Source organism: Oncorhynchus keta, chromosome 17 (assembly GCF_023373465.1).
Source record: "Oncorhynchus keta strain PuntledgeMale-10-30-2019 chromosome 17, Oket_V2, whole genome shotgun sequence".
In the NCBI taxonomy this organism is placed as follows: Eukaryota; Metazoa; Chordata; class Actinopteri; order Salmoniformes; family Salmonidae; genus Oncorhynchus; species Oncorhynchus keta.
Window position 1 is genome coordinate 46853217 of NC_068437.1, and position 24905 is coordinate 46878121.

Below are 24905 nucleotides of genomic sequence, written 5' to 3' on the forward strand. Positions count from 1 at the left end.
AAAACAACCCAATTGTCATACTTGAGTAAAAGTAAAGTTACCTTAATAGAAAATAAAAGTCACCCAGTAAATTACTACTTGAGTTGAAGTCTGAAAGTATTTGGTTTTAAATATACTTAAGTATCAAAAGTAAATGTCATCACTAAAATATACTTAAGTATCAAATTAAAAATAAAAATTCCATATCTTAAGCAAACCAGACAGCACAATTAATTTTTGAATTATTATTATTATTTTTTTACATATGGATAGCCAGGGGCACAATCCAACACTCAGGCATAATTTACAAACTAAGCATGTGTTGAGTGAGTCTGCCAGATCAGAGGCCTTAGGGATCACCAGTAATGTTCTTTTGATAAGTGTGTGAATTGGACCATTTTCTGTCCTGCTAAGAATTTGAAATGTAACTTTGGGTGACAGGGAAAATGTATGGTGTAAAAAGCACATTTATTTTCTTTAGGAATGTAGTGAAGTAAAAGCTGTCCAAAATATAAATAGTAAGGTACAGATACCTCAAAAAACTACTTAAGTAGTACTTTCAAGTATTTTTGACTTAAGTACTTGACACCACTGCCTAGGACCGAGGTAGAGGAGAAGGTATTTTTCCCCACCCCGTGCTGACAGGGAGAGAAGAGATGATCTGTTGACTGCTGTGGTCTCCCTCTGCAATGAGAGCCAGATGCATGGCACACTGCCTGCGGTGCTCTCCTGTGGAAGATGGATGATTCCTCCTGATAGAAAGGCAGGAAGAGTTGACAGCTTAACATTAAAAGAATACATTTCTGTCACATTCCATAAGATGCCTGCATGTCCCAGGGTACCCCTGTTGTCCCCTCGCTCTACTCCCTCATTGTCCACTGTGTCCCATTGCCCTGTATGTATGCCCTGTCGCCAGGCCACACTGAACACAAACGTAGACTGTACTGTGTGTATCCAGGCTACGGTATCTCCCCCTTCCATAAATAACCTTCATGCAGGTTGACTCCACATGTATGTAATCATGGATTGGATGTACTTGATATTTCCATTTCAACATCTCTGGATTGTTCTGAGAATATAGGCTGGCCTCCCAGTCTACCGTAGATCATCATCTCGTACATGAATGCGTGTGACAGCCAACCATGCACACTGGATTATTTATACCACTTGCGTAAGATAGTGATGAGTCAGCGTTACATGAAGAACGTGGGAGATTAAATCAAAATCAGGCATCATCACACTCCATTTCAGTACATTGTATTCTTGCTTAGAGACCACTATTTCCCCCTTAAGCTAGACTGGCTGCCTAGCAGCAACTACTGCACAGAGAGGCTGTTAACAACCAAACAAGAGCCTCTTTTCATACAGATTGTATCTAAACTCAGCAAAAAAATAAATCTCTTTTTCAGGCCTGTTGTAAGGGAGGTCCTCACCAGACATCACTGGCAACAACGCTGCCTATGGGCAAACCCACGGTCGCTGGACCAGACAGGACTGGCAAAAAGTGCTCTTCACTGACGAGTCGTGGTTTTTTCTCACCAGGGGTGTTGGCCGTATTCACGTTTATCGTCGAAGGAATGAGCGTTACACCGAGGCCTGTACTCTGGAGCGGGATTGATTTGGAGGTGGAGGGTCCATCATGGTCTGGGGCGGTGTGTTACAGCATCACCGGACTGAGCTTGTTGCCATTGCAGGCAATCTCAACGCTGTGCGTTACAGGGAAAACATCCTCCTCCCTCATGTGTTACCCCTCCTGCAGGCTCATCCTGACATGACCCTCCAGCATGACAATACCACCAGCCATAATGCTCGTTCTGTGCGTGATTTCCTGCAAGACGGGAATGTCAGTGTTCTGCCATGGCCGGCGAAGATCCCGGATCTCAATCCCATTGAGCACATCTGGGACCTGTTGGATCGGAGGGTGAGGGCTAGGGCCATCCCCCCCAGAAATTTCTGGGAACTTGCAGGTGCCTTGGTGGAAGAGTGGGGTAACATCTCACAGCAAGAACTGGCAAATCTGGTGCAGTCCATGAGGAGATGCACTACAGTACTTAATACAGCTGGTAGCCACACCAGATACTGACTGTCACTTTTGATTTTGACCCTCCATTTGTTCAGGGACACATTATTCCATTTCGGTTAGTTGTGGATGTCTGTGGAACTTTTCCAATTTATGTCTCAGTTGTTGAAACTTATGTTCATACAAATATTTAAACATGTTAAGTTTGCTGAAAATAAAGGCAGTTGACAGTGAGAGGACGTTTCTTTTTTTGCTGAGTTTGCAAACACACACAAACATCAATGACATCACACCTGCTCAGACCTAGCTACTCACACCATCTCCAGAGCCCGCATCACTCTCCACAACATGGTCTCAAACTGCACCATTTTGTTTCTGTCCGTGGCCCACACTTTCAATATTTAGATATTAAAGCATTTTACATTTCCATTGTGTTAATGGAGAATTGGTTGATTTCCAGTTAAATCTTTTTCTTAAGATGATTGACGAGAAAAGTATCATCCAACCCATTGGGTATCTCACTGTACCCTCACATGCCATGTCTTGGAATATGCAGAGTCTAGAAAATGGCGCCGGAGAAGATGGCCACCATTTTACAGTCTCCTAAGCAATTGTGCTATTGTGTTTTTTTTATCTCGATATTTTACAATTATTTTGTACATAATGTTTCTGCAACCGCATCTTACAGAAGAAAAGAGCTTTGGGATATCAGGACAGCGATCACTCACCTCGGATTGGACGAACATTTCTTCAACAACAACCAGGACTCAAATGATATTCTCCAAACAACCCACAGGGCAGACATCCCAATTGTTCGCAAAAGGAAGCGACACAGATGACGAAGAGCCGGATGCCTCGTCCGGACCCGCAGAAGACAACTAGGAAAGCTGCCGTTACCGTCAATACTACTTGCCAACGTGCAATCATTGGACAATAAACTAGACGGGGTAAGATCATGAATATCCTACCAACGGGACATCAAAAGCTGTAATATCCTATGCTTCACCGAATCGTGGCTGAATGACGACATGGATATTCAGCTCGCGCGATACACCCTGCACCGGCAAGATAGAAGAGCACACTCCGGTAAGACGAGGGGGAGCAGTCTGTGCATATTTGTAAACAACAGCTGGTGCACGAAATCTAAGGAAGTCTCTAGATTTTGCTCGCCTGAAATAGACTATATTGTGATAAACTGCAGGCCACACTACTTGCCTAGAGAGTTCTCAGCTATACTTTTCGTGGCTGTTTATTTACCACCACAGACAGATACTGGCACTAAGACCGCACTCAGTCAGCTGAGGAAATAAGCAAACAGGAAACCACTTACCCAGAGGCGGCGCTCCTAGTGGCCAAAGACTTTAATGCAGGGAAACTTAAATCAGTTATACCAAATCTCTATCAACATGTTAAATATGCAACCATAGGGAAAATATTCTAGATCACCTGTACTCCACACACAGACGCGTACAAAGCTCTCCCTCACCCTCCATTTGGTAAATCCGACAACTCAACCCTCCTGATTCCTGCTTACAAGCAAAAATTAAAGCAGGAAGCACCAGTGACTCTGTTTGTAAAAAAAAAAATGGTCAGATGAAGCAGATGTTAAACTACAGGACTGCTTTGCTATCACAGACTGGAACATGTTCCAGGATTCTTCCGATGGCATTGAGGAATACACCACATCAGTCACTGGCTTTATCAATAAGTGCATTGAGGATGTCGTCCCCACAGTGACTGAACGTACATACCCCAACCAGAAGCCATGGATTACTGGCAACATTCGCACTCAGCTAAAGGGTAGAGCTGCCGCTTTCGAGGTGCGGGACTAACCTGGAAGCTTACAAGAAATCCTACTATGCCCTGCGACGAACCATCAAACAGGCAAAGCGCCAATATAGGACTAAGATGGAATCATACTACACCGGCTTCGACGCTCGTCGGATGTGGCAGGGCTTGCAAATTATTACACACTAAAGGGAAGCACAGCCGCGAGCTGCTCAGTGACGAGCTAAATGACTTCTATGCTCGCTTCGAGGCAAGCAACATTGAGGCATGCATGAGAGCATCTGCTGTTCCGGACGACTGTGTGATCACGCTCTCTGTAGCCGACGTGAGTAAGATCTTTTAACAGGTCAACCTACACAAGGCTGCGGGGCCAGACGGATTACCAGGACGTGTGCTCCGGGCATATGCTGACCAACTAGCAGGTGTCTTCACTGACATTTTCAACATGTCCCTGATTGAGTCTAATACCAATATGCTTCAAGCAGAACACCATAGTCCCTGTGCCCAAGAACACAAAGGCAACCTGCCTAAATGACTACAGACCCGTAGCACTCACGCCTGTAGCCATGAAGTGCTTTGAAAGGCTGGTAATGGCTCAACACCATTATTCCCAGAAACCCTAGACCCACTCCAATTTGCATACCGTCCAAACAGATCCACAGATGATGCAATCTCTACTGCACTCCACAATGCCCTTTCCCACCTGGACAAAAGGAATACCTATGTGAGAATGCTGTTCATTGACGACAGTTCAGCTTTCAACACCATAGTACCCTCAAAGCTCATCACTAAGCTAAGGATCCTGGGACTAAACACCTCCCTCTGCAACTGGATCCTGAACTTCCTGACAGGCCACCCCCAGGTGGTGAGGGTAGGTAGCAACACATCTGCCATGCTGATCCTCAACACTGGAGCTCCCCAGGGGTACATGCTCAGTCACCTCCTGTACTCCCTGTTCACTCACGACTGCATGGCCAGGCACGACGCCAACACCATTAAGTTTGCTGACGACACAACAGTGGTAGTAGGCCTGATCACCGGCAACGACGAGACAGCCTAGAGGGAGGTCAGAGACCTGGCCAGGTGGTGCCAGAATACAACCTATCCCTCAACGTAACCAAGACTAAGGAGATGATTGTGGACTACAGGAAAATGAGCACCGAGCACATCCCCATTCTCATCGATGGGGCTGTAGTGGAGCAGGTTGAGAGCTTCAAATTCCTTGGTGTCCACATCACCAACAAACTAGATTGGTCCAAACACACCAAGACAGTCGTGAAGAGGGCACGACAAAGCCTACTCCCCTCAGGAAACTAAAAAGATTTGGCATGGGTCCTGAGATCCTCAAAAGGTTCTACAGCTGCAACATCGAGAGCATCACTGCCTGGTACAGCAGTTGCTCGGCCTCCGAATGGTTACCTGGACTATCGGCATTGTGTCCCACCACTCTTTTTAAAATGTCTTTACTGTTTTATTTCTTTACTTATGTACACACACCTTTTTTATTCGTACCATTGGTTAGAGCCTGTAAGTAAGCATTTCACTGTTGTATTCGGCGCACGTGACAAATAAACTTTGATTTGAGATGGATTAAAAGTACATTTAAATTGAAAGCACATTCCAATAGGAATATGACAAGGGAATGATTGAAACCCCTCCCTATGCACAGACTACTTCATTAGATGGTGTTCCCCTGCTATTGAAAACGTATAGCAAGGGGTTGCTGTGTATGTGTAGAGGTCAGGAGAGGGATACACCCTACTACTGACTGTAAGCCTCGTGGAGGTGAAACTACGGCATGGGGAAGAAAGCCATTGTTTTGGTGCCGGCTGCCACAAAAGACAATGGACCCTGAGAAAAATGGGGCGTCCTTGAATTGTGCACCACTTCCACAAGAGTGGGTGGAACGAAGTCACACAGCCTTTTTTCCATGTCAGAGTTCACTGTTCCACCCGTGTGAAGTATTGTAGCTGCCACATTAGCCTGCTAGCGACACTGGTCCCTGAGGGGGATTGAGTATGCTAGGTAGGTATGTTGGAAAGGGAAACACACATGCAAGAACGCAACGCGTTGTGTCGTTAACACCCCTAGTAGTATTGACTGTTAAAGGTCCCGTTTGCCAGTATGAACCAAGCGGGAGACTAATCATTGCAAAAAAACTTTATTAGGTTGTTACAGTGTGAGGATAAAATATAAAGTGCAAGAGAAATAAAGGAAAGCCAATGGCAGTTATTGTGAAGACTGCGAGGGAAACCGATTATAATATAAAAAGACTGCAGGAAGGAGAGAAGGCAGTAGGTAAGTTGACGCCACAGTACAGATAACTACTCGACGATTTCGGATCATTTCATTGGTCCTCCAAAGTACATCATCATTTTAAGATGTTCTGAAGATATGACATCACCTGCCTTCACATTTCAGTGATGTTGTCCATAATAATGTCACTTGTGGAAGCCTGCGTTATCAGGGGTTCTCCAGGACTGGGTTGGAGAGAATCAGTTGGTCACATTGCATAGTCTGCATAGCCTGTTACAACACTGAAAGGCTGCTTCCTGCAGAACAGAAATACTGCACATAAAGTATCACGTATTGTAATACTATTACACCGCAATTGTTAATGATAATACTGCTTAGAGTTCAGTAGTACATTCTAGAGAGAAAGCAGCCGGATTTGAGGAAGGACACTGTTCTTGTCTACTAATGTTCTGTACCATGTCAAGTTATGTTTTCTGTGGACCCTAGGAAGAGTAGCTGCTGCTGCTTTTGCAACAACTAATGGGGATCCTGATACAATACCAAAAAAATACTTGAGTAGACAGAGTTGAGAATCATCCATAGCTGCTTTAAACTCAGAAGGAGGAAAGTGTTCTGAAAAAAAAAAATTCCAACCAAAGGAATCTCAGTAAACAAAGAGGTGGAACAAAACAGTGCATGTAGAGAGAAGATGTAGAGGAGAATCTTGTTAAGAGAAGACGAATCAATAGATTTAAGGCATTATTTTCCCCATCCCATCAGGAACTTGGAAACTGAAAATAATTAGCTAAGCTCTTGTGGTCAAGTCTAATTAATTAATTTAATAATAATTAATAATTAATTAATTATTTCATTGTTAGACTATTGTTTGTATTCTAGACCAGGCTTAGTTCAAATTACGATTGTGGTCGGGATGCCGGAGAAGGTTGAGCTGCTGTACAGTACACTGCGGTCACGGTCTTCTCTAGGTCATGGTCTTCTTCTTGCACTCGACAGAGCAGAAGAGCATTCCCTGTATGGCCATGAAGCGCTCTCCAATTAGACACTTAGCACAGCAGGAGCACTGGAAGCACTGAGGCTCAGCGTGCCAGTGAAACTCCCCGTAGGACACGCGCTGGGCCTCGGGCTCCACTGGGTTCTGACAGGCTGTACACACCTGGAGAGAGAGGGGATGTTTGTTTAAACACACACACACACACTTACAGGTGAAGTCGTTAACTAGTTAATGACTCCAACCTAAGTGTTTCAACCACTCCACAAATTTCCTGTCATACAAACTATAGTTTCCTACTCAGGAAGGAGACACATTCCGTCTCTTAGAGATGAATGTACTTTGGTACGAAAAGTGCAAATCAATCCCAGAACAGCAGCAAAGGACCATGTGAAGATGCTGGAGGATACAGGTACAAAAGTATCTATATCCACGGTAAAACAAGTCCTATAATCGACATAACTTGAAAGGCCGCTCCGCAAAAGAAGAAGCCACTGCTCCAAAACCACCATAAAAAGACAGACTAAGGTTTGCAACTGCACATGGGGACATAGAACGTTCTTTTTGAAGAAAAGTCCTCTGGACTGATGAATCAAAAATAGAACTGTTCGGCCATAATGACCATCATTATGTTTGGAGGAAAAAGGGGGAGGCTTGCAAGCCGAAGAAAACCATCCCAACCGTGAAGCACGGGGGTGGCAGCATCATGTTGTGGGGGTGCTTTGCTGCAGGAGGGACTGGTGCACTTCACAAAATAGATGTCATCATGAGGGAGGAAAATTGTGTGGATATATTGAAGCAACATCTCAAGACATCAGTCAGGGAGTTAAAGCTTCATCGCAAATGGGTATTCCAAATGGACAATGACCACAAGCATACTTCCAAAGTTGTGAGAAAATGGCTTAAGGACAACAAAGTCAAAGTATTAGAGTGGCCATCACAAAGTCGTGACCTCAAATTGTGGGCAGAACTGAAAAAGCGTGTGCGAGCAAGGAGGCCTATAAACCTGCCTCAGTTACACCAGCTCTGTCAGGAGTAATGGGCCAAAATTCACCCAACTTATTACGGGAAGCTTGTGGAAGGCTACCTGAAACGTTTGACCCAAGGTAAACAATTTAAAGGCAATGCTACCAAATACTAATTTAGTGTATGTAAACTTCTGACCCACTGGGAATGTGATGAAATAAATAAATGACTACTTTTATTCTGACAGATCATATTCTTAAAATAAAGTGGTGAGCCTAACTGACCTAAAACAGGGAATATTTACTATGATTAAATGTCATAAATTGTGAAAAACAGTTTAAATGTATTTGGTTATGGTGTGTGTAAAATTCAGACTTAAACTATATCTCATGTATACAATACACATTGTACAGGGTATCACCCACGTACTGCACGCACACACACACACACACACTCTCTCCCTCTCGTTCCTTACCGCGGCGTGGCTCTTCATGTAGCAGGGCTTGCAGACAGGCTTGTTGTTCTCCATAACGTACGTCTCTCCAGCCAGCACACAGTCACAGTCAAAGCAGCAAAAGTGCTTCAGATGCCAGTTCTGGTCCTCAGCCTGTGTGTACTCATTACTGAAGATCAGCTGCAGACACAGACAGACCAGGTTAACACGGGGAGGTAGAATTGGGAAAGGATTATTTTAGTTTTCCTCTCATATTTAAAAATATACTCCAGCTCCAACATTCTTTCTCCACAATGTGTTTAATGGATCTCAAACATATACTCATGACAGCCTCCACCGCTGAGCTTCTCGCTGTCTCCTCAGTGGCATCCGTGGTACAGCGGTCCCTTCTTTGCTCACCTCTGACCCCTCTCACACCTGCCTCCCCAACCCCTCACCTCGTCACAGCCCCCGCAGCGTGGTTTCTCACTGTCTCCGTAGTGGCGTCCGCAATACAACTGTCCCTTCTTCCAGAAGTAGATCATGTCCACCAGGAGCTCTGAGCAGGTGCAGCACACGAAGCAGGCTGGGTGCCACAGATTGTCATAGCCAGCACGCTCTGCGTACACTGCAGGCTCACCCTGACGCATGGTCAGCTGGCACTGGTGGCACGACTGAGGAAGGGGAATGGGGATAGAAGGAGAAGGTGAGAGGAAGGAGGAATACAAGAGAAAATACTTTCGTTAGCAATGCCCTCACTAAAACATTGGCCCTGTAGCACAGCCATTATAAACTTAAATCATAATCATCATTATGCAGTTTAAGACACTGCCTGACAGCTCCCATAAATCCAAATATTAATTCAGTGGGAATAACTAACTGCATATGGGGAGAGACGGGTAGAAAGACAGACAGGCAGTCTGTAGGGGTTTGCATGAACCAAAACCCTGTTTAGATGGAAACATTTTTCATCACGCTTCAAAACCATACTAAACTAATCAATATGCAAAACTATTCAAAATGAGTCACTCATATTTTCACTTCTGGCTCCATCTTGTGGCCAGTTGAATGTCTGTCCTCATTCTACACTAGCCAACAGTATTCTCTGCTGAGAATATACATTTCAACTCAAATGTGAGACTGTTCTACATTTCAACTCCAGCATATTTTCCTTTAACATATGGACATTGAATGAGAGAGAGTGACAGAGAGAAGGTAGAGACCGTATCCATGACAATAAATATACACAATATGAAAAGCTCGCTTGGTTCTAGCATCAGTGACAGACATATACAGTGGGGCAAAAAAGTATTTAGTCAGCCACCAATTGTGCAAGTTCTCCCACTTAAAAATATGAGAGAGGCCTGTAATTTTCATCAATTTTCATACACTTAAACTATGACATACAAAATGAGAAAAGAAAATAAAGAAAATCACATTGTAGGATTTTTAATGAATTTATTTGCAAATTAGGGTGGAAAATAGGTATTTGGTCAATCTCAATACTTTGTTATATACCCTTTGTTGGCAAAGATAGAGGTCAAACATTTTCTGCAAGTCTTCACAAGATTTTCACACACTGTTGCTGGTATTTTGGCCCATTCTTCCATGCAGATCTCCTCTAGAGCAGTGATGTTTTGGGGCTGTTGCTGGGCAACAGACTTTCAACTCCCTCCAAAGATTTTCTATGGGGTTGAGATCTGGAGACTGGCTAGGCCACTCCAGGACCTTGAAATGCTTCTTACGAAGCCACTCCTTCGTTGCCCAGGCGGTGTGTTTGGGATCATTGTCATGCTCAATGCCCTTGCTGATGGAAGGAGGTTCACTCAAAATACATGGGCCCATTCATTCTTTCCTTTACACAAATCAGTCATCCTGGTCCCTTTGCAGAAAAACAGTCCCAAAGCATTATGTTTCCACCCCCATGCTTCACAGTAGTCATGGTGTTCTTTGGATGAAACTCCGCATTCTTTGTCCTCCAAACATGACGAGTTTAGTTTTTACCAAAAAGTTATATTTTGGTTTCATCTGACCATATGACATTCTCCCAATCTTCTTCTGGATCATCCAAATGCTCTCTAGCAAACTTCAGACGGGCCTGGACATGTACTGGCTTAAGCAGGGGGACACGTCTGACACTGCAGGATTTGAGTCCCTGGCGGCGTAGTGTGTTACTGATGGTAGGCTTTGGTCCCAGCTCTCTGTAGGTCATTCACTAGGTCCCCCCGTGTGGTTCTGGGATTTTTGCTCACCGTTCTTGTGATCATTTTGACACCACAGGGTGAGATCTTGCGTGGAGCCCCAGATCGAGGGAGATTATCAGTGGTCTTGTATGTCTTCCATTTCCTAATAATTGCTCCCACAGTTGATTTCTTCAAACCAAGCTGCTTACCTATTGCAGATTCAGTCTTCCCAGCCTGGTGTAGGTCTACAATTTTGTTTCTGGTGTCCTTTGACAGCTCTTTGGTCTTGGCCATAGTGGAGTTTGGAGGGTGACTGAGGTTGTGGACAGGTGTCTTTTATACTGATAACAAGTTCAAACAGGTGCCATTAATACAGGTAACGAATGGAGGACAGAGGAGCCTCTTAAATAAGAAGTTACAGGTCTGTGAGAGCCAGAAATCTTGCTTGTTTGTAGGTGACCAAATACTTATTTTCCACCATCATTTGCAAATAAATTCATTAAATCCTACAATGTGATTTTCTGGATAAAAAAAAATAAAAATTGTCTGTCATAGTTGAAGTGTACCTATGATGAAAATTACAGGCCTCTCATCTTTTTAAGTGAGAGAACTTGCACAATTGGTGGCTGACAATACTGTTTTGCCCCACTGTACTTCATATGAAAGTTAGTTGAAGTATAGTTGAAGTATAGTTTGACAACACACACTTCTACTTATTCATCAGAGTTAATCTACGGCTTCTCGGAGAAAATCACTCCCTTGTTCAGTCATTCTCTAGTCTCTTTAATCTAATCGTAGCTTCACAAAGCCACGTGTCTGAAGTGAGTCTGACAGTGAAGGGGGGGTCATATGCTTCCAGGGCTTTTAAATCCATGATGAGGAGAGAGGGCATTGGAAAGAGATCAAAATCAGGGAACCAGAATGCACCAACAGTGACTAATCAAAAGGCTCTCTTCAATATACATGATGAAGGAAGAGAGAAAAGACATACAGTAGGAAGGAAGGGGACCAAATCTGAGGATAACAACCCACTGTCAGTCAGTCACAATATCTCACACTTCGATTGGAGAGTATACTTACATAGTGTCCACAGGGTCCAGCAAGGTGATCTCCAGGGGCTCCCGGAGTACCCATGGCCCCAGCAGTGGCAGCAGTACCCATGTCTCCTGGTCCACCTTCTCCTGCCCCAGGGTAACCTCCAGCCCCCATCCCAGGTTCAGCCTGTACCACTAGCCCGAGTATACTCCCAGACCCAAGCCTTGTTCGATGACCAGAACCTCCAGGCCCAAAGGCTACCCCAGACACAATTCCAGGCCCAAAGGCTCCCCCAGACCCAACTCCAGGCCCAAAGGATGACCCAGGCCCAACTCCAGGCCCAAAGGATGACCCAGCCCCAACTCCAGGCCCAAAGGATGACCCAGCCCCAACTCCAGGCCCAAAGGATGACCCAGCCCCAACTCCAGGACCAAAGGATCCCCCAGCCCCAACTCCAGGACCAAAGGAACCCCCAGCCCCAACTCCAGGACCAAAGGATCCCCCAGCCCCAACTCCAGGACCAAAGGATCCCCCAGCCCCAACTCCAGGACCAAAGGATCCCCCAGCCCCAACTGGAAGCCCAGGGGCTCCCATCCCATGTCTTCCCATGCCTGGCGCTCCCTGTCCTGGTCCTCCCTCCTGACCCATCATCTCCTCAGGCAGTTTGATGTCTCCCACTCCCAGGGCCTCGTCTTTATACTTGCGGACGTACTGCTGCATCTGTTTGACCTCTGCAGGGGTCAGCTCATGGCACTTGGACGGATCCTGGTCGTGCTCCGGTAGCTGCACTGCCATCTGTTGCCGGCGGTAGGCTGCACCCTCCGTGCCCGCTATGGGACGCCTCTCTGGGGGCAGGAGCTCGATGTAGCGTACCGCCTGACGGTCAATTGGAGAGCAAAGGAGAGAGAATTAGGACTTTGTTAAGAAGGGAGGAGAAGAGAGGAAAGGAAAGACATGAAGAGAGAAAACTGACAAAAATTAGGAAAAGGAAAGAGGGAGGAAGAGTCAGGAACAAACAGAGAAAGTGAAAACAAAAAGAGCCACAGAGAGAGGCAGTGAAGATCTAACTCAGTCTTCCCTGGGCTCGTGACTAAAATTAAGCCGTGTTGCTGTGCTGATCTTGTTAAGGGAGAGATTGGGAGAGGCAACCAGTTGTTATAGGACATCTTACAACCTCTCCCTAACTACCACTACTTAACACATACTTGTTGAGGGATATGAAGAGATACAAAGTGTGACCTCTAGTGGACAGTATGTTTCTAGTGATTAGCCTGGTTAAATCAGACAACCTAAAACAATACTGGCAAGGTTCTTCTAGACCGGTGTTCTCAACCCTGGGATTGTCATAGGTATTTTAATTCTATGAAACAGTAGTTATACTGTTATGTTACTGAAGATAAACTGCTGTTATACTCTTACCATGTGCTGTTTCACCCCTGGAGGAGCCCACTCGTAGGTAACAGACTTCAGGGGAACGGCATCCTTCCTGACAGGTACGACATTGGCTGACACAGCAGTGGCTCTGATTGCCCCAGGTTTGGGCATGGTAGCGGGTCCAGCCCCAGCCCCATAGCCAGCGCCGGGCCCAGCTCCAGCCACGGACCCATAACCAGCTCCGGGTCCAGCCCCAGCACCATAGCCAGCTCCAGCTCCGGACCCATAGCCAGCGCCGGGCCCAGCTCCAGCCCCATAGCCAGCTCCGGGCCCAGCTCCAGCCCCGGACCCAGCTCCAGCCCCGGGCACAGCTCCAGCCCCGGGCACAGCTCCATCACCATAGCCAGCATTGGCTGGCACATTGTGGGCAGACTGGGGACTGTATGGAACAGCGGTTCCTGATATGGGGCTGGCAGAGATGGAGAAGGTGACCTGGTTGCCCTTGTACGTGGGTACACCGTCGGTTTTGAGCTTGGCAATGAGGCCAGTGTACTTGGTATCCTCGAACAGCTTGCCCACCTTCCTGTTTTCATCAGAGTTCATCTGCACATCGTGGTCCGTAAGCCCACACTTACAGTTACGGCAGATCTTTCTGTGATGGGGAAAGTCAATGGGGAATATGTTAGACTAGACGTATGGTTGGGTCTCAGTACTCACCAAAAATGTGATCACCTAACTAGGAAAACCTCTACCAACTGGGCACAGACTTGAATTCAATATCTATTCCACGTTGGTTCAATAACATTATATTGATATGACGTGGAAACAATGTTAAACCAGCGTGTGGCCAGTAGGTAGGCCATACAGCCCTGAAACTCATCACTGAACCTCAACTGCTTTTAAAAATAGATATTGTTTCCTTCTAAGCAGGGACTGATTTAGACCAGGGACACCAGGTGCAATGAATTATCAGGTAGAACAGAAAACGTCGGACCTCATAGGGTCAGAATTGAATACACCTGCCCTATAGCCTAAAGCAGGTCTAAGGCCCAGGCATTTAGATAGATACCCTATTGCTTTCACATCTTTTCAGATCAGTGGTCATGGAAGAGGAAATATTCATGACTTCCGGGAAACAGTCACAAGCTTGTGAGTAAGTGGAGTTGTGGGAGGCAGGATACTGGACAAGTGAGATCACCACACTTCTGCTAAGATGGGATGAGTGATGTTGTCACCTTAGGATCAAATTACATCAAATAACACACAATGTCTTTCCTGTTCCGTTCTTATTTCCACAGACTGGGCTTGCCCTGCACACCTGACCATGATCAAGACGGAAGGAATTGTGGCAGTTAGGTGTTGCCATAGCAACTGGCCACTGCAGTAGGCACCTGTTGTGATGTCTTCAGGAAAGCTAGCCGAGTGTGGATAATTGTCGAGGGAAGCAGGAATGCTGGCTTGACTTGAGAACATTGGGGGAGACTTATTTTCATGAGGCATTGGTCCAGATAAAGACCGCATTGTAAATCCAGAAATCAGACAGGAAGTCAAAGTAATGTAGGACATGAAGGTTATTTCAAATTTAAGAGCACAAAAACTGTAATAGTAGACAACAATGATCGGTTGCAACATGCTTTCAGGGCCTGTGGCTTTCCCTGTTGTTGTGAAGCTAAGAGAAAATAAGCATTGTTGTTGTCCCCATTGGGTCTGGATTATCTTGAATTCAATATATGAAAAATGATAATAAGTACACAGCACAGAGACAACAATACAGTACAAACCTCCAGAAGTGTAGCTCAAACCCCTCACACTTGTCCTTGCATTTCAGACACGCCGCCCCGGCGCCAATTTCATGGCCCAGGGTCATCTGCCAACAGACAGAACACAGCACATTAATTAGATTAACAGACGTACATGGTCGTTAGAAATTACTTCATAGCAGCCAGGGCTTGATATTTACTGAAGTTCATATGGTGCAGTTACTATTTAGGCTTAATTGTTTTTGGAATGGCCTTTTCAAATACCCTCGTTAGCAGAATCTGCAGCGTTCTGTTGATGTACAGCGTCACCTTGACATTTGCGTATAAAACAACAAATAAAATAAAAACAGAAACTGATGTCCTGTTAATCCCCCCTTAATCCCTATATTCCAGATTTGATGTGTCAAGCAACAGCCCACTTTTCTCAACCATTCTGAATGCATTCTCTTCTGTTCTGATTAGTTTACCTCCAGTGCCTATTTTGGATGTTAGGCTACTTGCCAACTAAATAAGACTCACTAGGCTATAGGCATAATTCCAGAGTTTATAGTCACAGCGCATACTGTAGAATCCCCTTCCCCCTTCACATTCGTATCACTCAGACAGACTACCTTCTCTACTTCAAAACACCAGTGTTGTCAGTCTTGCACATTACTGCTGTCTGAGCCCTTATACGGTCAAGTAATCCACAATGCTGAAAGAGAGCCCCTCTCCAGGGTTGCATCCCAAATGGCACCCTTTTCCCTCTACAATGCCCTATGGGCCCTGGTCAAAAGAAGTGCACTACATAGGGATTAGGGTGCCATTTGGGACGCAAAAAAACCACACTCCTGTTTGGTGAAGGCCGTTTTTTGGCTCAGGGAGCCCTGAAAGTGGAGCAGTGAGCCCCCCTCGGCCTTTGGGAATGAGCAGCCAGCCTCTAAAGAGGAATGCCAAGCTCAAACCAGATTAGATCTTATAAGAGTGTGACCTGTAGATAATATTTACATTAACCCATCACCCCCTTTTCTCCACTTAAAGCTGCAATAGGTCACTTTTTGGCGACCTGACAAAATTCACATATAAATGCATGTTATAGTATAGGTCTGTCATTCTAATAGAAAACAAGTCTAAGAAGCGGTAGATCTGTTCTGCGCGCTATTGCTATACTTCCCATTTTTTAAGTTTACTTTGAGTCTTTTACTTTCGGTTTGGTGCACAAGATTCAAACAGCTGAAAATACAATATTTTTGGTTATGGAAAATGTATTTCACAGAGGTTTAGATGGTACAATGATACTACACTATAGTTGCAGGTTGTGCAAAGTTGACTGTGCCTTTAAAAATAAATAAAAATGTCATGGCTTTAGAAGCTTGATAAGCTAATTGACATTTGGAGGTGTACCTGTGGATGTATTTCAAGGCCTACCTTCAAACTCAGTGCCTCTTGACATCATGAAAAAAACAAAAGAACTCAAACAATAGTACGCAAGTATAAACACCAAGGGACCACGCAGCCGTCATACTGCTCAGGAAGGCGACGCGTTCTGTTTCCTAGAGATTAACTTTGGTGTGAAAAAGGCAAATCAATCCCAGAACAACAGCAAAGGACCTTGTGAAGATGCTGGAGGAAACCGGTACAAAAGTATCTATATCCACAGTAAAACGAGTCCTATATCGACATAACCTGAAAGGCTGCTCCGCAAGGAAGAAGCCACTGCTTCAAAACCACCATAAAAAAAAAACAGACTACGGTTTGCAACTACACATGGGGACAAAGCCGTACTTTTTGGAGAAATGTCCTCTGGTCTGATGAAACAAAAATAGAACCGTTTGGCCATAATGACCATCGTCATGTTTAGAGGAAAAAGGGGAGGCTTGCAAGCCGAAGAACACCATCCCAACCATGAAGCACAGGGGGTGGCAGCATCATGTTGTGCGGGTGCTTGCTGCAGGAAGGACTGTTGCACCTCACAAAATAGAGGTCATCATGAGGGAGGAAAATTACATGGATATATTGAAGCAACATCTCAAGACAACAGTCAGGAAGTTAAAGCTTGGTCGCAAATGGGTATTCCAAATGGACAATGACCTCAAGCATACTTACAAAGTTGTGGAAAATGGCTTAAGGACAACAAAGCCAAGGTATTGGAGTGGCCATCACAAAGTTCTGACCTCAATCCCATAGGATATTTGTGGGCAGAACTCAAAAAGCATGTGCGAGCAAGGAGGCCTACAAACCTGACTCAGTTACACCCACTCTGTCAGGGGGAGTGGGCCAAAAGTCACCCAACTTATTGTGGGAAGCTTGTGGAAATCTACCTAAGTTAAACAACTTAAAGGTAATGCTACCAAATACTAATTGAGTGTTCGTAAACTTTTGACCCACTGGGAATGTGAGAAAATAAATAAAAGCAGAAATCACTCTATACTATTATTCTGACATTTCACATTCTTAAAATAAAGTGGTGATCCTAACTGACCTAAGACAGGGAATTTTTACTAGGATTAAATGTCAGGAATTGTGAAAAACTGAGTAAAAATGTATTTAGCTAAGGTGTGTGTGTAAACTTCCGACTTCAACTGCAAGGCTCTGCAGTGTCCATCTCATCTTTTCTGTATTCAGAAGTCCATCAAACAGCCTTGCTTGCTTCCTCTCTTCTGAAAATATATAGTGAACAAAAATATTTTAAAAAATAACATGGAACAATTTCAAAGATTTTACTGAGTTACAGTTCATATAAGGAACTCAGTCAACTGAAATACATGAGGCCCTAATCTATGGATTTCACATGACTGGGAATACAGATATGCATCTGTTGGTCAGATATGCATCTTTAGGGGTGTGGATCAGGAAACCAGTCAGTATCTGGTGTTTCCACCATGTGCCTCATGCAGCGCAACACATCTTCTTCGCATTGAGTTGATCAGGCTGTTGATTGTGGCCTGTTGTCACACTCTTCAATGGCTGTGCAAAGTTGCTGGATATTGATGGGAATTACTATTGCAACAACACATCATCAGTCCAGAGCGACTTACAAATAGAGGTCAACCGATTAATCGGAATGGCCGATTAATAGGGCCGATTTCAAGTTTTCATAACAATCGGAAATCAGTATTTTTGGACGCCGATTTTGCCCATTTAATTTTATTTTTATTTTTTTTACCTTTATTTAACTAGGCAAGTTAGTTAAAACCTGTTGGGGATAGGGCTGTCTACTGCCCCCGCTGGACTAATTGCGTGTCCATAGTAAACATTTTTTTTTTTGTCAAAAGTTGCTAATATATGCAAATAAAAAAATATTATTGAATAGAAAACACTCTAAAGCTTCTAAAACCGTTTAAATTATGTCTGTATGTAAAGCAGAACTCTCAGGGCAGTCATTCTCCCAAACGCTCTCTTGTAATCAGAAAAGTTGGCCCAACTTTGACGTCATCGCCCCCACCCTCCCCAAGCACTTAAAGGTCTGGGAACAGTCTCTCTGTCTTCAGCGCGATCTCAGCTTTCAATGGGGCTTCTCATTGTGAGAATCGCGCGCTCACGAGAGTTTTGGCGGGCCGAAACCTTTCGGTCACGCGAAAAAACAGGTCACTTTCATGCAAGCTCTGCTCCGGTCCTGTCTCTTTTCCAAGATCGATTATACAATGCATGCGTTTCTGTTCGTCCTCACGATTGCTGTACACCTTTATAACATGTTAAAGCTTGATTATGAACTTAGTTTGATAAGTTTAGTCGAGATATAATATGTAAGTTTGACGTTTTGGTGTGCATCCACTTGACTTTTGGCTACATTTCAACCGAAATGTGTCGTGTTTAAGAACCGAAAGACACAGACTGCAAAACTAAAGGCTGTTTTTGGTAAGTATAATACCTTCCAGGTCTTCTGATGGAAGAACAGCAAAGGTAAGGGAATATTTATGTGGTAAATTTGGGTTTCTGTGGACTCCAAGATAGAGGAGCCATAATGCTACTTTTTGAACGCCGACTCATAGTATAGCCTAGTGAACAAAAACTGTAACGTTAAAAATAAATGTAACACAGCGATTGCATTTAGAAGAAGTGTATATATATATATATAGAACATGCATATTTAGTCAAAGTTTATGATGTGTATTCCTTGTTAGCTGACGTTATCTGCCGGAGCTATCGTCATTTCTCAGGACATTTGAGTAGCATTTTTTGAACGATGCATCATTGTAAACAGAGATTTATGGATATATATAGCATATTATTGAAAAAAACATAAATGTACTGTGTAACATGTTATATTACTGTCATCTGATGAAGATTTCAAAAGGTTAGTGCATTATTTCTTTTAATCCTGCGTTTGTTGATTGCATATTTTTTTCAACTTGGCTATGCAAATTAGCTGTGTCTTCGGTGGTGGTTTGACATAAATATGTGCTATGTTTTCGCCGTAAAACATTTTAGAAATCTGACTTGCTGGGTAGATAAACAAGGCGTTCCATGCGCCACCTTCCAGCTGAACGTGGGGGGGGGGGGTTCCCAAATTGGAACCCTAGTCCCCTTCTGGTTAAGAACAAATTCCTATTTTCAATGAAGGCCTAGGAACAGTGGGTTAACTGCCTTGTTCAGGGGCAGAACGACAGATTTGTACCTTGTCAGCTCTGGGATTCAATCTTGCAACCTTACAGTTAACTAGTCCAACGCTCTAACCACCTGCCTCATTGCACTCCACGAGTAGCCTGCCTGTTACGCGAATGCAGTAGAAGCAAAGTTAAGTTGCTAGCCAGCATTAAACTTATCTTATAAAAAACTAAATCAATCATAAATCACTAGTTAACGACACATGGTTGATGATATTTCCTAGTTTATCTAGCGTGTCCTGCGTTGCATATAATCGATGCAACGCTGGGGGATGATTAAACAAAAGCGTATTTGCGAAAAGCACAATAGTTGCACGACTGTACCTAACCATAAACACCAATGCCTTTCTTAAAATCAATACACAGAAGTATATATTTTTAAACCTGCATATTTAGCTAGAAGAAATCCAGGTTAGCAGGCAATATTAACCAGGTGAAATTGTGTCACTTCTCTTGGGTTCATTGCGCGCAGAGTAAGGGTATATGCAACAGTTTGGGCCGCCTGGCTCATTTCGAACTAATTTGCCAGAATTTTACATAATTATGACATAACATTGAAGGTTGTACAATGTAACAAGAATATTTAGACTTATGGATGCCACCTGTTAGATAAAATACCGAACGTTTCCATATTTCACTGATATAATAAACATTTTGTTTTTGAAATGATAGTTTACAGATTCGACCATATTAATGACCAAAGGCTCATATTTCTGTGTGTTATATTAAGACTTAATTATATGATTTGATAGAGCAGTCTGACTGAGCAATGGTAGGCAGCAGCAGGCTCCTATTCATTCAAACAGCACTTTCGTGCATTTTGCCAGTAGCTCTGTTTATGACTTCAAGCCTATCAGCCTAATGGCTGGTGTAACCGATATGAAATAGCTAGCTAGTTAGCGGGGTGCGCGCTAAGTGTTTCATACGTCACTCGCTCTGAGACATGGAGTAGTTGTTCCCCTTGCTCTGCAAGGGCAGCGGCTTTTGTGGAGCGATGGGTAACGATGCTTCGAGTGTGGCTGTTGTTGATGTGTTCCTGGTTCGAGCGAGGAGAGGAACGGAAGCTATACTGTTACACTGGCAATACTAAAGTGCCTATAAGAACATCCAATAGTCAAAGGTATATGAAATACAAATGGTAGAGAGAGAAATAGTCCTATAAATACTATATTAACTAAAACCTCTTACCTTGGAATATTGAACTCTCATATGAAACAGGTCTCATATTCTGAGCAAGGAACTCAAACGTTTTACATGGAACATATTGCACTTTTACTTCTCCAACACTTTCTTTTTGCATTATTTAAACCAAATTTAACATGTTTCATTATTTATTTGATGCTAAATGGATTTTTATTTATGTATTATATTAAGTTAAAATAAGTGTTAATTCAGTAGTTGTAGTAATTGTCATTATTACAAATAAATTAAATGTAAAAAATAATACAAGATTTAAAAACTGCTTTTTTTGGTCCTCCAATAAATCGGTATTGGCGTTGAAACATCATAATCGGTCGACCTCTAATTCAGAGCATCTCGAACATGCTCAATGGGTGACATGTCTGGTGAGTATGAAGGCTATGTAAAAACTGAGACATTTTCAGCTTCCAGGAATTGTGTCCAGATCCTTGCAACATGGGGCTGTGCATTATGCTGAAACATGAGGCGATGGGGGCGGATGAACAGCACGACAATGGGCCTCACGATCTCATCAAGGTATCTCTGTGCATTGAAATTCCCATTGATAAAATGCAATTGTGTTCGTTGTCCATAGCTTATGCCTGCCCATACCATAACCCCACTGCAGAACACTCTGTTCACAATGTTGACATCAGAAAAATGCTCACCCACACAACACCATACACGCTGCCATCTGCCTGGTACAGTTGAAACCGGGATTCATCTGTAAAGAGCACACTTCATCATGCCATTGGACATCGAAGGTGAACATTTTCCCACTGAAGTCGGTGACGACGCCAAACTGCAGTCAGGTCAAGATCCTGGTGAGGACAACAAGCACACAGATGAGCTTCCCGGAGTCAGTTTCTGACAGTTTGTGCAGAAATTCTTCAGGTTGTGCAAACCCACAGTTTCATCAACTGTCAGTGTGGCTGGTCTCAGATGATCCCGCAGGTGACGAAACCGGATGTGGAGGTCCTGGGCTGGCGTGGCTACACGTGGTCTGTGGTTGTGAGGCCCGTTGGACGTACTGCAAAATTCTCTAAAACAACGTTGGAGGCGGATTACGGTAGAGAAATTAACATTCAATTCTCTGGCAACAGTTCTGATGGACATCCCTGCAGTAGGCTTGCCAATTGTACACTCCCAAAGTGCACCTATGTAATGATCATGCTGTTTAATCCGCTTCTTGATATGCCACACCTGTCAGGTGGATGGATTATCTCAGCAAGGGAGAAATGCTCACTAACAGGGATGTAAGGAAAATATTTCACAACATTTGAGAGAAATAAGTTTGTGCGTATAGAACATTTCAGGGATCATTCATTTCAACTCATGAAACATGGGACCAACACTTTACATGTTGTGTTTATATTTTTTGTTCAGTATAAATTGTCAATGTTTACTTAAATTTCTCAGGAACATCCTAGAAGCCTCTCTTCCCAGAAGCCCATTAGGGAGATAATGATGCCTTTAGGATACTGATTAATGAAGATCAGTAAGAGTGGACTAGAGCCATATACATGTAAAAAGGCTAAACACATATGTGATAGCAATCTGTCAGTCGATGATGTAGCATGCAGCCATTGGTTGATGCATGTCAAGTTTGATCAAGGGAACAAGACCAATGACACATTGCCATGAGGTGTCTCAGGTTGACAAGGGAAAGTAGCCACAGTCCAGAAAATCTGAATTTCAAATGCCAGATGATCTTATGAGCAAGGGCCCAATTACATCTTGAGAACTTGATGCCTTCAGAATGCATTAACAGAGTTATATTATTGATACTCTTTGAAGATAATCGAGCAGACATAATCAAAACAAGTAGTTTTCTTTGATCAAAGGTCATTAGCAGTTTGACAATTATCGGGGTCTCACATTTATGATTAGTGATCTAGTAATTATCGCGGCTTCACGCTGGTAATCTACCGAATCTTAAAGACCATTACTGCGACGCTTTCCCTTTGTACAGGCGAGTGGACCTTGATGATAGCTGACAGATAAGGGCTGGAATCATGGAGCCCCCACTCCACTCTCATGCCTTAATCTCTCTTAATCTCTTGACAGTTGAATTAACAGAGAATGGTCCTTTGTTATAATGCTATAAATACAATTGAGTGACTCAATCGATGTAGTAGTTAGGTGCTTTGTTGTATCTAAACGATGCTGTCTGCTGCATCAGACCGGTATCATTGATGAGTGGTCGCGCGTGGGAGACGGGACGTCCGTCCTCACCTTCAGAATCAGATTGTTGAAACATGATATTGAGAAAAAGACACCAATGGTTAGGATGCGAACAATGTCAAAACATATTAGACCAACTACGGGTTTGTTTTATTTGATAAACTGACCTCTAGTTCGAAGGTTCTAGCAATTGGCTACATATTGCTAACACATTAATATTTTAGTCAAGAGGTAGTCTGTTAGCAAAAGTTACTGGCTTTAATGACAGAACGAGCCATCTTCCTTGCTGACTTTACTAGCTTGTAGGATACACCTCTCAGGGCGTTGCCATGTCTTATCTGGAACTATACATAGGCATGAGGACTTACCTTCTTGATTTCCTTTTCTACCTCCATTTTCAGTTCCCCGCTGTAGGCTATGCTGGTTTAGACCCGCCGTAAACTTTCAAAGTAAATACACAAAAACTTGGACTCACTTTACGTTGACACTTATCTTTAGAAACACAACCGAAAGTTTATCGGTTTTACGCTGCCACCACTTCTTCCGGAACGGTCCCGTTCATTGCTTTGTTACTATGAAAGGCTTCCGCTATACAAGTTCTTCAATTCTGGACCAATTGGAATTGAGTGAGCAACCAATAAAGTACAGGACAGCCAATCATCGTTTAGCAAGGGGGGCCTCCTCAACTATAAAAAAAAATGAATGAACACGTAAACTACTAGGTTAATCCTTTCAATGCTGTTTTGTTGGGTGTGGTTGTATTGGTTCTGGTGGAGCAAATATATTAGGCAGTCATGAGCCTATTGTTGTTAGTGTTTACAGTCAATGTATATACTATTTACAATTAAATGTGTCCTCTTACAGTATATGCTGATAGTTTTGGGGGGGGGATATTTGACCAAATACTAGACAGAGGAGCAGCAACTTGGTATTAACACTTATGAAATGTATCTGTCGTGTGCAACACATTTCACATTTATGACAGAGATGAATGGTGTGTCTGTCACGCAGATTATACATGGACCCTCTGGTTGATTGGTTGAGTCTTGACCCTCTGGTTGATTGGTTGGGTCTTGACACCGTCATGGATAGCAGCTACATTTACTATATAGCCATCCCTCCCAATCTTAAACCTGCACATACTTATCATGCAGATGCAGGAAGTGTGTAGTAATGATGTAGTTTAGAGACATCATACGTCATGTGCATCTGTTTTGCTGTCCTTTTAAAAGAAGGCCTTGGGTGTTTCACAGCTTGTGGCCTTGTGTAACTGTGTTACAGACAAACTGCAAAACAGGTGGGTATCTAGGCAACTGTATAAATAATCATAAAATCATCATAAGGAGATGATTTGTGTAATTGATCAAACTCATGATAAATTCAAATGCAATTTCTTTCGATGCAGGCATGATTTTGTATGCCCTGTCTTTGCCAGTTGGTATGCAGAGTAATCTTGCATGTGAGAGAAAAAATAACTTCAAAACAAAATATTGTGAGACAAAATAAGGTCATGTGTTACGCCCTGGCCATAGAGAGGCTTTATATTCTCTATTTTGGTTAGGCCAGGGTGTGACTAATGTAGGCGTTCTATGTTCTTTTTTCTATGTTCTTGTATTTTGTTTTTGGCCGGGTATGGTTCTCAATCAGGGACAGCTGTCTGTCGTTGTCTCTGATTGAGAACCATACTTAGGTAGCTCTTGCCCACATGGGATTTGTGGGTAGGTATTTTTTTTAAATGTATTTTCTGTTTAGTGGTTTTTGTTGCACCTTGCAGAACTATTCGTATGTCAGTTTTTGGTTCCGGTATTCATCTTTATTAAAATTCGTTATGAATACGTACCACGCTTCTCTTTGGTCCTCTTCTCCTGACGACAATCGATACATCATGGTTCAAATGCATTCTAACAGGATTTTGTGCGCAGTGCTACTTGACAAATGTATTGCTGTCTTTTAGACAAATGTATTGTGGGTGTGCCTGTATGTAAGTTAATGATTTACTTCTAGATATGGAAAAACCAACATGTACAGTATCTTTAATCTGTCATTCTTGTTATCAGCTCGATTGCATAAAACAGGCTACAGTTACCCTTTTTAGAACGGGCACAGAGGGAGGGCAGAGATCTGGTAGTGCATACTGTTTCAGTCTCAAATGAGAGGGCTTATATCAACCAAAC

General features: G+C 43.4%; 1 protein-coding gene across 1 annotated transcript; it reads right to left on the reverse strand.

Annotated features, from left to right (window-relative positions):
- Positions 1–5932: 5932 nt before the first annotated feature.
- On the reverse strand, positions 5933–23339 carry tes (testis derived transcript (3 LIM domains)). The gene is made up of 8 exons (XM_052466277.1): positions 23100–23339; positions 14804–14889; positions 13068–13674; positions 12267–12524; positions 11694–11834; positions 8889–9104; positions 8473–8631; positions 5933–7196 (listed from the first exon to the last, which is right to left on the reverse strand). Exons 1-8 carry the CDS (start codon positions 23124–23126, stop codon positions 7005–7007), a joined length of 1686 nt encoding a protein of 561 aa, XP_052322237.1. The 5' UTR covers positions 23127–23339; the 3' UTR covers positions 5933–7004.
- Positions 23340–24905: the final 1566 nt, after the last annotated feature.

What these genes read in the sequence shown, in the direction of transcription:
- tes (XM_052466277.1), bottom strand. Translation starts at nt 23,126, where the DNA reads ATGGAGGTAGAAAAGGAAATCAAGAAG. An exon ending in CAGGGGTGAAACAGCACATG is followed by an intron (nt 12,525 to 13,067) that starts GTAAGAGTATAA and finishes ATTGACCGTCAG; the next exon opens with GCGGTACGCTACATCGAGCT. An exon ending in AGGGAGGACCAGGACAGGGA is followed by an intron (nt 11,835 to 12,266) that starts GCGCCAGGCATG and finishes CTAGTGGTACAG; the next exon opens with GCTGAACCTGGGATGGGGGC.